General features: G+C 43.5%; 1 protein-coding gene across 1 annotated transcript; it reads left to right on the top strand.

Annotated features, from left to right (window-relative positions):
* Positions 1 to 437: 437 nt before the first annotated feature.
* Positions 438 to 16352, top strand: si:ch211-159i8.4 (matrix-remodeling-associated protein 5). The gene is made up of 7 exons (XM_064329350.1): positions 438 to 754; positions 3601 to 3813; positions 4142 to 4271; positions 4823 to 5213; positions 6151 to 10005; positions 10816 to 11719; positions 13688 to 16352. The coding sequence occupies exons 2-7, from the start codon at positions 3623 to 3625 to the stop codon at positions 15594 to 15596; spliced, it is 7380 nt and encodes a 2459-aa protein (XP_064185420.1). The 5' UTR covers positions 438 to 754; positions 3601 to 3622; the 3' UTR covers positions 15597 to 16352.
* Positions 16353 to 16549: the final 197 nt, after the last annotated feature.

The following is a 16549-nucleotide window of genomic DNA, read 5'->3' as shown; positions in this document are numbered from 1 at the left end:
CTCCAGGGGACAGAGGGGCAGATTTGTGCGGACAGACAGATGAGAACATGGATCAGAACAGAATGTGATGATGGAAAACAAGATGGTACAGTGATGAGACAGGGATGGGATGGCAGGGGGAAAGAGAGAATAGGTTGTGTATTTATAGAGGAAAGAAAGAGGAAAAAGTTAAAATGAGCGAGCATGTTCATGGTACAGAGAAAGTACGTTTGTGTGAGAGAGAGGAGGGGATAGAGAGAGGATGGAGGAAGCGAGAGGGACAGGGACAGTGTCAGAGAAAGAGGGAGAGGGAGTTGAGTCGGTTACAGAGTGAGCGAGAAAGAGAGAGAAAGAGTCAGAGAGAGAGAGAGAGAGAGGGAGGGAAGGAGGGAAAGAGGCTCACTCAGGAAAGCAGAGTATCAGGTAAGACAGGAAAAGAGAGGAGGAGGAGGAGAGACGGCGTGGAGGAGAGCCAGTGAACAGCATTCCTGTTCAGGGCAGCTGAGCGCTCAGGAAGACAGGGGGAAACTTAAGCGCTAATCCAGATGCGGATCAGCGGAACTCCTGGATCCACAGGCAGACCTGACGGGGCTCAGCTCCTTCCTATCCTTTCCCTCAGAGATCGGGTATCACCTCGTTCGGTAAAGGACAGAACAAAAATACGCTCCACTTGTTGAGCACTTTGAATCTACTCCGCCTGAATTCGAACAGCCCAGTTCACGGACACCGCTGCTCTTCCCTCGTTTTTTCCCTGTTTCTCTGCAAGACTTTCCAGGTAAGCCATTCCTTTTTTTTTAAAGTGCAAGATTTTTCAGGGATTCATTAACCCAACTACTGAGTTAATTCTGACATTAAATCTTGTTTGGATCAAATTTCTATTCACAAATAATGGACATTTAACTCTTTAAAATTTAAAAACAATGCATGACTGAGTTATATTTTTAGATATTATAGCATATGTATTGCTAATTTCATAGTTCATAAATTGACATATTTATTAGTTGTGTATGATGATATTGCTTTAGGATGAATGTAAAATGTGTTCATAAAAACAGACAACTAATAGTGTGGAAATCAAGTGTAACTGCCTTTCATATAATACGCCTCAGTTTGCATATTTATGGTAAATATTGTGGAGAGAGCTTTGTAATTCCTCTTTTATCACTCAAGCTTTCACTAGTGCCTTAAAGAAATACAACTGAATCATTTAGCTTAGATTTTTTTTTGAAAGACAACAATAACACATGTCATGTATAAGAAACATAAGGGTCTCCTATACTACATGTGATACTCGGCAGTGTGCAGATATGGTTTGAGTTGAAGATTCGTCTGATTCTGATATGAATGATATGTAGGTCATGCAAAGAATCTTGTGTCTCGGACTGAAACAGCTGGGGGCGATTTTTGACGGCATGAAGCCCCTTGCTTTTGCTCAAACCTGGACCCTGTTAAATCCATCAGTCTTGGGTTTTAAGGGGGGCCTTGCACCAACCTGTTGTGATCTTCTGCGGTGTCCACGAGCGAGTTAACTGGCATATGAAGCGCCCTCAGAGTGGGACTAAAACCGTAGGGGAAAGTGCATTATGGTTATGGTTATGGAGTACTACAGCCAAGTACCACATACTGCACCACACACACACACACACACACAGCCGCCACAGACCCCAAACCCTTTATAAACTCCTAAATTAATCACAAAGTCGTTAAAAGAGATGAATGGTTGTCAGATGTCAGTGGAGCCCACTGAGATGAAACGCTGATCGGCATATTTTTACTCTCAAGTTACTGAAGCTGAAAGGCAAATTGTCAGTCAAAAGTTGAACTGGATCCCTGCCACATTCTCATCTACCACTGTGATGATTGTGATGATGTAGTCCAGGCAGATGGCTCCCCCGAAACTCTCTCTCTCTCTCTCTCTCCCTCCCCCCAACCCTACCCTACCCCGACTTGGAATCATCTATAAATGCAACAATGAGGTCACTTTTGATTTATCAATATTTATGTCATCCAGGCATTCTCCTGGCGGCTGGGTTCTGGGGTGTGAAAATCCTGGCAGTGGATCATATGTGTGCACACTAAACATGAACAATGTCACCTGAGGTCAACTACTGATCTGAATCACATGGAATACCCAGCTCTAGCAATTATCTATTAAATATCCTATTATGGCTGAGTTTCACAATAGTTTCATATTAAATACAGAGAGACACAAGTGTTGAATAGTGTTCGTTTTCAAGATTCATTGAGGTGAGCATTTGTTTTTGTTTTTTTATGAAAATAAAACCTTCAGCAGTTGATCTTTTCCCAGCCTGCTAGACATGCAGTTAAAGATACTGTTGTATATGAAGCCTGGAAATATATATTCTTGTGTTGTGTTAAATACTGATTACCCTTGACTCTATTTTGTTTGATTGCCCCAAGGATTTGTAATTTAACCTGTGGCTGGACGTAGTAAGGGTTCATTCTAGGGTCATCAGGGGTTATTATGGTGGCAATGACAACTGAATGAATTGTGAGAGCATTTTGTTATATGTTTTAGCCATTTCAAATACAGTTCTAGTCCGAGTAAAGTAATACTCAATAACACAGGATCATTTATTACCCTATCTGACCTCAAGGCAAATATTTTGGTATTCAGGAAGTGCTATACATGTCATGAACCTTTTAAGATTTCTTTTATTAATTTCTTTTTTCAGGGGAAGGCATTCTTGCACAGGCTCGTTGTGATGAGTTCAATGCTATGTATTTCTTGGGGAACATTTCTGACTAATGATTTGTTTTTGACAACATTCAGCAGTTCTCAGATTTCTGGAGTATGTAGTGCCTTCAAAAAATCTCCTCTTAAAGGTACAGAAGCAGACATGATAGTTTGGAGTGAAGTGAATTTAAGCTACAGGGTCCAAGTTAAACTACGCAGTTGCTCCCTGCACTTGGAACTGTACTTCCCTCTAGGGTTTTCAACACACTTGTCCCTGGTTACGGTTATACACTTTGTGGTACGTCGCTCTGGATAAGAGCGTCTGCCAAATGCCTGTAATGTAATGTAATGTAAAGTGGCAAAAGACAGATTGACAGTATATGAAATACAAGTATGCAGTGCATTACAGTATATTCAGCATAAAACTCACAAGGAAGAAAGTTAGCAAATCCTTTTATTCATTAGTAACTTTGGAAAGCCAGAGAAATGTTGACATTAATATCTTTCAGCACTGTTTTTTCCGCCCCTTTGTTTAAACTTTGTTAAACAAAACGGAATTAAAGTGGAGCCGCTAAAATGTATATAACTTCATAATCAAAACAATCCATTTTTTAGTGCAATCATAATGGTGGAGACATAGACTAAATAACAAATGTCACAGAAGAAATCATGCAAAAATGAGGGGAACAACTTCTATTAGGTGAGCTAAAGATGGTGCGGAATTCAGGTAGTTTTATATTTGTCTACTCATTAGCTGCCAGTTTAGGGCTTTCCATGTCATAGTTTAAACTGTGTTATAACAAACAGGTGGCATGTCGCTAGTCTCATTTGTCTACAATTTATGACATTCGACTGACCGTAGGAAAAAAAGAGTGTGTGTGTGCAGTGCTCAAGCTTGCTGACACATGACGGTGTCCTTTCAGGTCAGATGGTGTCGTGACAGAGATGGCTCCCCTGGATGTCCCACCTCCCTGCGTCATGACAGTGCTGCTGGTGCTTCTGGCTTTGCCCCTCACCCTGCATGCCTGCCCCAGGTCCTGCAGCTGCCCCACCCCCCGGGAGGTGCACTGCGCCTTCCGCCACCTCACCTCCGCCCCCCGCAACATGCCGAAGGACACTGAGAAGGTTAACATAGGGTAGGCTGCCAAATTTTTAATTTTTCTTTTCACAACAGAACTACACTCCGGCACTACATTTTTAACAATCATTTCTGTTTTGATGGGTTTCAACCATTTCCTAGCATGTGAGGTTTTCCTTTCTGCTTTGGTCAGTTTCCAATTTTTAACTCTTGGCAACACACTGTGTAATGTATACCGTGACACGTACGAACATAAAACACAAGGAAGAAATCCCACAAGTGCAGTAAAACTGGCTGTTGTTATCATATTTATTTCCTGCGCTGCTCTAGCAGAAGCCTCATTGTTGAGTTTCTCTCTCTCTCTTTCTCTCTCTCTCTGCTTCCAGCTATAACAGTATCCAGGCAGTGGGTGCCTCGGATTTCACAGACCTCCGACGTCTGGAGATGCTCATGTTACACGGAAACGACATAATGACAGTTTCCCCCGGAGCCCTCTACAACCTGCGCTCCCTTCAGGTACAGTAAGCCATTGATGAGGGAATCACTTTAAATGCTGTCTGTCTGCACGTGAAACACGCATGACTTCTTTCAAAGCATGGCAAGCCTCTTACCCAGAGTTACAAAAAACTGCAGACGCCCTGGAGTAAACAGTATAAACAGTCAAAAGTATCGCTTCTTGCTTTTATATATTTGTTTGCAGTTTAGTTGGTGCACCAGAATGAGCACTGTTAATATGCACTGTTGCTCTGATTTGAATTATGTGCTTTGGAGAGACAGAGGTAAAGATAAATGGCTGCATGGTAAATACTCGTAAAAAAAAAAAAATTACACAGAAATTATTAACAATTTTCTTCTTTGTTAATTGTTCTTTGTTTCGTCTTCCTTCTTATGCCATTCTTCATCTCACAGTCATCATCTGATATTGGAGGAAATTAACATTATATGTCTGCTTTTAAATACATCTAGCAGATTTTTTTACTAAACAAGGTACAGTATAAGATTAATAACATCTTAAAGTTCTATTCAAGCAATGCACACATTGTTCAGTTGTTTGGTTTCGTTTGCAGATTCTCAAGCTAAGCTATAACAAGCTGAAGACCATCAAACCCAAGATGTTTGAAGGTCTGTCTGGCCTGGTGCGACTCCACCTAGATCACAACCTCATAGAATTCATCGAACCGCTTTCCTTCAATGGCCTGACATCACTGAAGCTGCTGCAGCTCGAGGGCAACCTCCTGAGGGACCTGCATCCGCACACCTTCGTCACCTTCTCCTTTCTGGGGACCTTCTGGAGTTCCAGCCTGCGGCACCTCCACCTGGCTGACAACCAGCTGGAATACCTGCTACCGGAAACCCTGCAACACCTGGGAAAACTGGAGCTCCTCTCCCTGCACGGCAATCCTTGGACATGCGACTGCCAGCTCCGGTGGCTCATAGAGTGGCACAACAAAAACAACGGTGGGATGTTATGCTTCTGTAAAGCCGTTTGGTTTTCAGAGGCCATAAGAAACTTTCGTAATCCTGAAAACACGCCATTTGTACTTGTGGTCCTGGTTTTTGGAAACTGGGATTTATTGCTCATAGTTTCACTTGTCCCGTGGAAAAACGCAGACATAGCCTCCTCGTAAAGGCTCCTGTTGTGTAGCTATTAAAAATAATCCAATTGCAGTACCTTAATCACATCGTGAATGTCAATGTCAAATTGTCATTTATTACTTACTAGGTAGAATTGCAAATGTATTCTACTGTCCTCGTCAACACTAAAAACTTGTGTTTAATTCAGTAATATTCACAACGTACCATGTTTACATTCATGATTATTGACCAGAAGGCCACTATACTGTATCTAAATCTATGACTAAAGCCAAATCTTTAGTCTTAGATTTACTTCATTGTTTATTCCGTGATTCTAACATCTAATTGGTTCAGATAATAAAATTACTTTGTAGGAGTTCACCACTCACAATGATTGGTCTCTCTTTATCTAATGAATCAACCACCACTCCATCACAGCTAATTGGCTTTTTTATGCATTCAAATGAAATGGGTTTAGAGACACAGACCTGAATTAGACAAATTACAGCATACAAACTCAGTTGCTGAAAATACAGCAAGCAGTAACTAATTGATTTCCAACCAATGATTAGCCATATAAAGTAAACATTGCCCATCTGTATTTACTGTTAATAATCTATCAGTATGAATACTTGACACACATTTGCTTAGAAAAAAATCCAGAATACCAAAAACCTTAATATGCAGGTTTTTTCCATTTCATTCAAGTTTAATTACTCACACTGCTGTGCAGAGCATCTGCAACTTGTTGCAAACTACATTCATTCCAAAATTGCAATGGTGTCTCTTATGCTCGTTCTCTCTCTTACTCTCTCTCTAGGAGTGATTAAGTGCAAAAAGGATCGAGATTCTGGTGCGAGCGAAAACTGCAGCACGTGCTCCTCGCCGCAGAATCTCAACAACAGCCAGCTTCTTCAGCTGTCCCCCGAGCGTCTGTCCTGTCAGAGACCCGCCGTCCAATCTCCTCTGAAGCTGAGCGAGAGCCCCGGCTGGGAGGAGGCCGAGACCAAGCCTGACCATCTGCGCAGCGAAGACCTGGAGTCCCCGCTGGGACACCTCACCTTCGTGCTCTCCGACAGCCACGGAAACAGGGCTCACGTCCTCTGCTCTGTGAAGCGCCCAGACGAGATAACCTCCGTGGTCTGGCAGGCCCTGAAGGCGCCGGGACAGGTGTCGGTCAACGTGACTTTGATGACCCAGCTGGAGTGTGAGATTGACCGAGACGAGCTGCAAAGGCTCTGGAGACTGGTGGCCTATTACTACGAGAGCCCCGCTATCCTAGAGAGAGGACTGAGAAAAGGTTACAATGACTCCACTGCAACTTTTCAGTATGAGCAATCAGCGAGTGAGGATACGCCATATTTTACAGAGCTCAAGGGACATTTAACGGCTGAACCAGAGTGGCTGCTGCAACCTAGGGTTACCCTTCAACTTAACAGGCGTATGACCACAACTAAAAAACTTGTCCTGGAGTTTACTACTTTCATCTCAGAACAAGTCAATGTTTGGGGAGATCAAGAAGATAGCTCATATGCCTGGGCTATCATACAAAGAAGGGATCCTGAAAGGATACAATTTGGTCTGGAGGATTCTCAAGCCAGCCTGAAGTGTAAAGTAAAGAGCTTGGGGCAGCACTCTGTGGAATGGATGCTACCAAATTTATCCATTCTGAAAGAATCCACTGCAAGACTGGTTGTCTCTGAGGAAGGCACATTAGTCATAGACAACGCAAGTCAATCTGACTCTGGGTTATATCATTGCATTGTACGGACTGAGAATTACGTGGACGTTGTGTCCTTCAGGCTAATAGTGAGGGAACTCCTGCTTAGTCCTGATGCTATAAATGGCAAGCCAATATCTGTGGACAGTGGAACGTCACTCACCATTCCCTGTTCTGTGTCATCAGTCAAGCCCAGTGGGATCAGCTGGTACCTACCGTCCTATGAAATCCTGCAGCCAGCACCACCAAAAGAGAGAGTCTATGTATCAACTAATGGCTCTCTGGTTATTGAAGAAGCTATGAAGGAAGATTCTGGGGAATACAGCTGTTTAGCAGGAAATATCTATGGAGTAGACATGTTGTCCCACCTAATTACAATTGAAGGTAATAAAGACACAGAACTACCAAGTGTTAGTGTATTTAATGAGGACTCAACCAGTGCAGACTCTCGTACAGGTATAAAATTATCTGAGGAGAGCGAAGAAGAGGGATCGGGATATCTGGAAATAAAACAACCCAATCCCGCACAGACACCACACAGCACAAGTGGGAGGCTTGATGGATCTCAAGGTCATTTTAACCAGGGTCATACAGGAAAGAGAGTTAAGGAAAGTGATAGGAAATCTAACAAGTCTGTTAAAGAGCTCGACCCTAACCGCTGGGCTCAGTTCCTGGAAAAAACCAATGCTAAGAGCTCTACTGATCCTTCACCACGACCAATGATGACCACAATGATGACAACAGAAGAAACTACAACTCCCACTCCCACTACCACCACTACTACCACTATTACTCCACATCTTTCTTCTCATACTCCTCTTCCTGCCACTGGTACCACTTCTACAACAACTAGTGCTACCACTACCACTACTATTACCATGCCTAATTTAATAAATACCCGTTCTTCAATAAGCGCTAGTGAAGTAACTCCTGATGAATCTACAGAGAAACAAACCGAATTGGAATTTCCCAAAAAGGTAAATGATTTTGACCACCTATTACCACCACCAACACCGTATGTAACAGCAGTTCCAAAACATCAAACAATGCCAGTTCACAGTGAGGTTTTCCCTATTCCCACACCGTACCAATTAAATCCTAATCCTGTTACTGTTGGCTACACTGACAATGTCCATGTAACACTCCTGAGCACAGAAGTGACACGACAGGAGCCACCACCAGACAGACATATAGTGCAGGACAGAAAAGAGACCACCTCTAATTCAAATGGGACACAGAGATGGAGGCCCCCACACAGACGCCGGAGACCCCCATACCGCAGGATTCGGCCAATCAGTTCCTCCAAAAATATTCCTCCCCCGTCACCTGACAGAATGCAGGTAACCATCAGTCCATTTTCAACAAATTCAGAAAAACATGAGTCAATAAAATCAAAGAATGCTGACAGCTCTCAAATGTTGGACAGTAATAAAAACTCTCCTGGTAATCCCAAACTATCCAGTGGATCTACAAATGACAACTCAGGTACAGAAGAAAAAGTGACTGCTGCAAGCCCTCTAAATCTTCCAATAGAGGGGCCGGGGATTAAACCAACAGAAAAGCAGATGGCCACCATAAATCCAATGGAAAACTCATACAGGACACAGACACATCATGCCTCAAGCACATATTTTCCACTGTACCATGACACATTTAAGCTTTCTACAAAACCACCTGTTGCTAAACAAGAAACTACTGCACTGCTTTCAAACAACAGGCTGCATGTCTCTCAACCACCCAGTCAGGAGAGGAAACAATGGAATGAAAACAAGGAGGATTCCATTGCATCAGCAGACACAGATGTACAGAAGTCACCATGGATACTGACAGCAAAAGACACTTCCCATTATCAAAAGAAAGCACAAATTGTGCCCACTTTGGCCACCAGCACATTGTCCCCTTCATTAACCACTACAGTAACAGTGCTCTTGAATAACCCTATGCTCTCAAGGGGGGAGGACCAGCTGGTGAACGTTTCTCCAGCTGTTCCGATTCATAACCCAGCACAGACATATATACAACCAAACAGGGAAACAGAGACAAAGTTGGGAACACCTGGGCCAAGCTCAAGGAATCCTACTTACGTTCACAGACTGAGAGATTCTTTACCAAATCTGACAAACAGGCAGAAGGAGGACTCCTCAAAAACTAGATCTGAGAACCCCAATCCCCCAGTTGTCCCTGCACACCACCCATGGGTCATACAACAGCATGCCCAGAAGAAGCTAAACACACCAAACACACAAACAACTTCCACTCACAGCTCCTCCTGGGTTAATCGTAATTTGTTCCCGGCATGGCCATCCATTCACGGTTCGAGGCACTATCCTTCCTCTCCCAGCAGAACCTGGCATTTCCCCTACCCCAGGGAAAAAGATGCCGGGGTCACCAACCGCCCAGAGATTACCGCGCTGACTGCCAAACCAACGGCTTCCATCCCGGAATCAGCATCTCCTGCACGAGGTGCCACCACTCCACAGACCTCACGACCTCCGCTCAACACTTTTCACAATAGGACCAGGGAATTTTCATTCCTATCCAGGCTTAGAAACAGGTATAGACAGTCTCAGCTGGATGCTTATCGTCTTTCACAGTCAGGCAAGACTGTCACACCAAAGCCGAGGGTTGATTCCCCTTTTCCAAAGTTCCAGAAACCTCCCACCATACCAAAAGCCCACAGTCCTGTTACTCCCGCCTTCGTGCCATGGGCCCCCAACAGGCCTCAAGCCACGCCCAGTGTTCTCCACGATAGCCGACTGCATTTCAGTCATTGGGGGCCGAAGAAACCGAGCACTGCTCTGCCCTTCCCAGACCTGACGGGAGGTGGAGAGAGGCCAAGGATCACCTCTGTTAATACCGTCAGCATGTCTGCTTTGGCGGAAACGGATGTGTTTCTCCCCTGTGAGTCATCAGGGGAGCCGGCGCCTGCGCTCTCCTGGACCAAAGTCTCAACAGGTGGGTACTGTCAATAGATTCAAACTCCGCTGATGTTCATACCACATGTCAAGTTCAAAAATAAATAAATTTTCAAAATGCTTACGCAGTGAAAAACAGTTTATTGCTTTTAAATTGCAGTTTTGCGCTCAGTGTTTTCTTTATGGAAGCATTTGGGGAAAAATAGATTCTTGACAGCATAGAGCTGCGATTTTCTGTTTCTCTGTGATCTTTCTGAAACAGCATTGTTTCTTCAATCTGTCCACAATATGTGTAGGTCACTTAATATAAAAAACATCATGGCTATGAAAATGACTTTTTAATTTTATTTTACATTTATCTTACCACCCTATAATCAATAGTAATTTGAACAAAACCAACAAAATCTGTTTCTGTGTTTCTAGTTCAACTATTATACATTCTGCTTAAGATAAATCTCGTGGTCTAATTATAATATCTACTGTATCTTTGAAACAGAGTTCAATTTATCTGTTTTTAAAAGTAGATATATATTATGTGATTTAGTGAAAAAGTTCCTGAATTCACCAGGATATTTTTATTTTAACCTCCTCTGACAGGGTCAGATTAACAAACAGCACGACCAGGAGGGGCTGCCTGTCTTTCCAAATCAGTCAGCTCTCTGGCTAATGCTACCCGCTGTGCTGTTTGACAGAGAAACTCAAGACAAGAGATCCCCTGGAGAGGAGATACTCTGTAGCCTTTGTGTAACCCATTAATCTTTGTCCGTCTGACCTTGCTGCTGACCTTCAGACAGACTAATTAGATTCTCCCTGAATGAATTCATACCTTCCTTCTGTGTCTCCTTAACAGGTGCCACTATTCAGGCAAACACAAAGCATGGACAAAGATTTGAAGTTCTGAAAAATGGGACCTTTGTGATTAAGAATGTTCAATTGCAGGATAGGGGCCAGTACCTCTGCACTGCACAAAATAAATTTGGGTCAGATCGTATGGTCATTACGCTTGCGGTGCTGACTCAGCCTCCTAAAATTGTGCCCCCAAACCCTACGGACATCTCTGTGTATTTGGGAAGGTCTCTCAATCTGGACTGTTTAGCAGAGGGCAAGCCCAAGGCACAGATTTCTTGGATTCTTCCAGACAGAACATTTGTTCAGGAGGCGGGGCTTCCCGACAGCAGAGCCATGCTGCTGACCAATGGCACGCTGAGGATCCAAGCGGTCAACTTTTCCAGTAAAGGAAACTACAAGTGCATTGCGAGCAATGCGGCTGGTGCGGACACAGTGACGTACCACATCCACGTTGCTGCTTTGCCACCCACCATCAAAGAGGTGTCTTCGGAAACCATCACGATACACACAGGTAGAAGTATCTACGTGCACTGCACAGTGAAAGGAGAACCTGCGCCCGTCCTGAAATGGAACCTTCCCAGCGGAGCGCAAATAAAACCCTCCCAGTTCCTCGGTTCTCGGTTCTTTATCTTCCCAAACGGGACACTGTTTGTGAGAAGCCTCTCACTAACCGATTCCGGAAAATACGAATGCTCGGCCACCAATGCCGTGGGTACTGCAAGGAGAGGGGTTCAGCTGGACATCAGGCAGGAGTCGTCCAGCCCCCCGCGGAGTGTGTCCCAGCAGCACAGAGTCACAGCCATGTATGGCTCCACTGTGTACTTGACCTGCCAGGAGTCAACAAGCACAAAGCGCGGCGCCCTCTGGAGGCTGCCTTCCAAAACGCTGTTGGATCATCGTTACAGGTACAGAAGCAGCGCTCTCTTGTGTACACACACACACACACACATACACACCACGTGCATACTCACAGAAATGCACACACACGCCGGTGCCAGCTGAGGTTACAATGACTTTTAAAAAACTTCAGATGCTGCTTTTCGTTGATTACCCTAAATATAGGTTTTTTTTTTCTTGGCAACACTTCTAAAAAGCCTACTGGCATGCAGACGCCATCTGATATGACTTTGTGTCCCCAATATGCATCCCAGATTTGTTGATCTCCAACTGTCACTCTTAATTTATTTTACTTATTTATTGTTTTGCCTACCAAACCATATGCCTCACCATGTATAGGAACAAGATGCACATGCATCTTTCACTAGGCAGGTTGACTCCTATTCCAGTGGTTCCAAATATTATTAATTATTGACCGAATAGTGGAAAGTGGTAAAGCAAAACAGCTGGTTGCCTGTACTGTTTATTTTATAAAACTTTCTTTGCTCATTTTTGTCAAGGGTGTGAATACATTTGGAGTGGATTAAGTACACATGTAAATTCTACAACAATTACACTTTTTATTAAGTTTATATATAGTACATGTAACACAATAATAAGAAATTGACATTTTGTATGGTTTATGGAGATTATTAGAATTGTTCAGCAAACATTTTCTTGTTCTGGCTAATAAATAATCTACCTTTTAGATTCACAAACTTTAAATGAAAAGTCAGTATTGGAGAGGCTCCATTGAAGGCAATTAGAGTAATTCATGTAATTAATGTCATTAATGCCCATCATAACTTGACAGAACTTGAAAAAGATCAAGCAGCCTGTCATTTTGAGGTCAGAAAATATGTTGGCTCCTAGTGTCCATCGGATACTAAATGAAACTGATTACATTTAAATTTACACTTTAGGAAAATAAACATGTTAGAAAAGAAACGAGCAGATTTATCTTTTGAATGCAATGGGTTGGGGATGTTTGTTCATTATTTTGTGTTTTTTTTATTTTATTTCATTCCTTGCATAGAATAACATGCTTCTATATCTGAAACTGTAACACTGAAACTGTAAATTACATCTTATGCTTCAGATGTGCTTGAAATGTTCTTAAAAGTTTTAGAATGAAAAAATGGACTTAATGTTAAACTGATGACCAAACTGCACCTTCAGAAAAAGTGTATAAACAGAATATATACACATATAAACAAGAGCACTTGCACATAGGCCTACTGCTTAAGTAAAGTAGGTAAGGTTCATTTAAACTCATCATGGTCATGTGATCACTGCTTACATAGATAGTGAGATGATATCTATATTTTGGATTATTTGCTGTAAAGAAAACGATATTTACCTATAAAAGAGGTATGCCCTGTACAATGCTTATTTCATTATGACATTTCCATAGAGTCAGGACATTGCCAAAATAACTTTTTGAAGACATTCTCTTCTCCCTGTCAGAGCTTGAATCTGGAAACGAGACAGAGAGACAGAATGTGAAAGGAAGAAGAAAGCAGTTAGCTACAGTTTTGGAAACCCTAGAGCGTTTTGTTGCTGACTTACCGTTTTTGTTTATTGGCAAGATATGATCAGGCATTCCACATTCCAAGCAAAAAGATAAAACCTGCTGAAATACATGTCTCACATTTTGTGCCATCATATGCATTAATATGTATGGCTACTTTTGATTTTTTTTTTTTTAAACAATTCTTTCTTCCCAGGTTGGCATAGTAAACGTTGTTACATTGCCTGTGGGTGGGCTGTATAAATGTTTGCCTGTACTGTCTGTTGTCTAGAAAACGTGTTTTACAGAGCTCTTTGAGCTCTTTTTTGGGATTAAGGCATTTTTCAGAGCACTTACATTGACATGTCATTCAGCATTCATATTCGCAACTTACAATACGATTGATGGGAGCACCATTATAACTGAAGTACATTTAGGATATTAACATTGCTTAACAAACCTGTCTTGTGCACATTACTTTTTTCAGCCCGGATAGATCTATCACTGCGTTCCCTAATGGCACTCTCAGGATTCAGCAGCTGACAGGGAAAGATGGAGGAACCTACGTCTGCATGTTCCAGAGGCCAAACGGCGAGGACATGGAGATATTTCAGGTGGAAGTCCTCATGAAGCCGCCAAAGATAGAGACCCTGGGCTCGGCTCAGAAGAGGGTCACGCACGGCGAGAACTTCCAGGTGGACTGCGTGGCATCGGGTCTTCCAGACCCGGAGCTGTCCTGGAGCCTGCCGGACGGCACCATGATCAACAACGCCCTCCAGTCGGACGACAGCGGAGCCCGGTCACGCCGCTACGTGATGTTTGAGAACGGCACGCTCCTGCTGCAGCAGATGGGCAAGAAGGACGAGGGCGACTACACGTGCTACGCTAAGAACACCCTGGGAGAGGACGAAATGAGGGTTAGCATCAGAGTGGTGGCGGACTCTCCGCGGATCCTGTTCAAGGACCAGTCGCCGCTCTGGGGTCGTCTTGAGGAGCCTGTGTACATGAAGTGTGAGGCCAGAGGGGATCCGCCGCCTACAATCATATGGTTGTCACCGACCAATGAGATCATTTCCTCTTCATCTGCCAGGTATCAACTCTTGGGGGACGGGACTCTGGTAATCAGGAAGGTCAGTTTCGCTGACCGGGGAAAGTATGCGTGCGTGGCCAGGAACTCAGCCGGGGACGACATAAAAAACGTGAAGCTGGAAGTGGTGGCCAGAGAGCCTCAGATAAACGGACAAAGGGGCAGAAACACCAAGAAGGTTCTGGCAGTGTCTTACCAGACAATGCTACTGGACTGCCGAGCAGAGGGCATGCCAGAACCACGCATCACCTGGACCACGTCCTACGGCATGTCGCTGCCCACGCCTTACCTGGGCGGAAGGTTTCAGGTGCACCAAAATGGGAGCTTGGAGCTGCGAGGCCTGAGGAAGACCGACGAGGGTCAGTTTGTGTGCCTGGCAAAAAATAACCTGGGAGAAGCAAGACTAGATATTCAGCTCGAAGTGGCAGCCCTCGCAGAGAAGCCTAGCTTTCTAGTGCCAAACATTGAGGTTTTGCCCCTCAGATTAGATGGCACTGAGGTCACTCTGGAGTGCCAAGCCCGAGGCAAACCTTTGCCAGAGTTTGTGTGGGTGCTCCCAAACAGCACCGTGCTAACACCCGGCACTAAACTTCAACGCTTCCTTCACTACCCAAGCAACGGGACCTTGCGCATATCACATCCGGTGACCGGTGATAAAGGTGTCTATCGCTGCCTGGCTAAAAACGTGGCGGGGCAAGCAGAGAAAAGGTACATTCTAGAACCGGGGAGGAAGCCCCAGATCCGTGGAACTTCAGGCCCCACAAAGGTTTCATTTGGGCAGAGCCTAAACCTGCCCTGCACTGTCGATGGCTGGCCACAAGCTACGATATCCTGGACCCTCCCCAGTGGCATGGTCCTGGACAAGCCTGAGGTCATTGGAAGAGTAACGTATTTTCCAAATGGCACGCTTCAGCTCAGAGAGACGGCCACATTTGACAGAGGGACCTACACCTGCAAAGCCACAAACACATTTGGTTCTTCGACGCTGTCATACCCAGTCGCAGTGATGGTGTACCCTCCACGCATCACTAATGCACCACCATCCATAACGAGGGTGAACAGGGGATCTTCAGTAAAGCTGAGCTGTGTGGCAGCTGGTATACCGAAGCCTGACATCTCCTGGACTCTCCCTGGACGCACAACTCTTGTGCCCAGCAACCGTTTTGCAGCACAGGGCGGTGTTCACATGACAGTTGAAGGCAGCCTGGTCATACAAAATCCGGTGCTCATGAACTCAGGGATTTATAAATGTAATGCAAAAAGTGCCCTTGGAACAGACTTTAAAGCCACTTACCTTCAAGTACTATGAGTAACCAGACTTTTAATCATAAACAATACCAAAACAATGTGTAATTTAACCTTGCAATTACAATTCAGACATCAACTTCAACATCAAATCACTGGAGTACAATTCTGTACAGAAATAACAAAATTACATCTATGCAGTGCATCAAGTATGTAACCACATACGCTTTGTGTGCACATAGATATGTGAAATGCACCATTAAGGCAAAAAAAGTATTAAAACTGAATAGCAGAATAGTTCAATATTTGAGCTAAATATGTAACAATTATTCAAACCCAAATAGCATCTCAAAATGGACAGCTGACTATGTTTTATAGCAAGGACCTACCACAAAACTTTATATTTTCCTATTTATAAGAATACAAGTTTGTAAATATTTATGCTATGCTATTTACTGTAAATGCATTGTTGTATTTGTGGTGTATTGTAAGGCAAACTATTTTTTCAAAAATGTACTGTAAATGTAAAAATCATTTCTGTGTGGTTTCTGTATTCCTGCAACATTAGATAAAACTTCACCAAACATACAAGCACCTGGATAAAGCGTGCATTCAGATTATATTGTATAGCCACATCTCTCAATCTGAGGCATGGTTTCTGATTTTCTGCATTGTAAAGTATTTGCAACAAACAAGCCGTTCATGGTGAAACTCAAAGGGGGCTTTGTTGAGGCAGATAAGTTAGGATTGTTCCAACAGGCCTGTCAAAACAGACATCCTCATTCTATGCTGCTACTCTGAAAACCTCCAATTGCTGCTGGGTGAGTAAAATGAATTTACCACAGTTTGTACTGCTGGGTTTACTGCCTTGTCCCTAAATCAGTGGTCATTGGTGGAAAGAATTATAACGTTGTCTAATCAATTTTATATTAAAGAACGATCATGTTCACTATACCTTTAATGATACTGAATTTGTCCTTTAAACAGATCTGACTCTTGTTATTAGCAAGAGCAAGT

Source organism: Anguilla rostrata, chromosome 3 (genome assembly GCF_018555375.3).
Source record: "Anguilla rostrata isolate EN2019 chromosome 3, ASM1855537v3, whole genome shotgun sequence".
NCBI lineage: Eukaryota > Metazoa > Chordata > Actinopteri > Anguilliformes > Anguillidae > Anguilla > Anguilla rostrata.
Note: the sequence above shows the minus strand (reverse complement) of the source record. Positions and strands in the feature narration are given on the sequence as shown.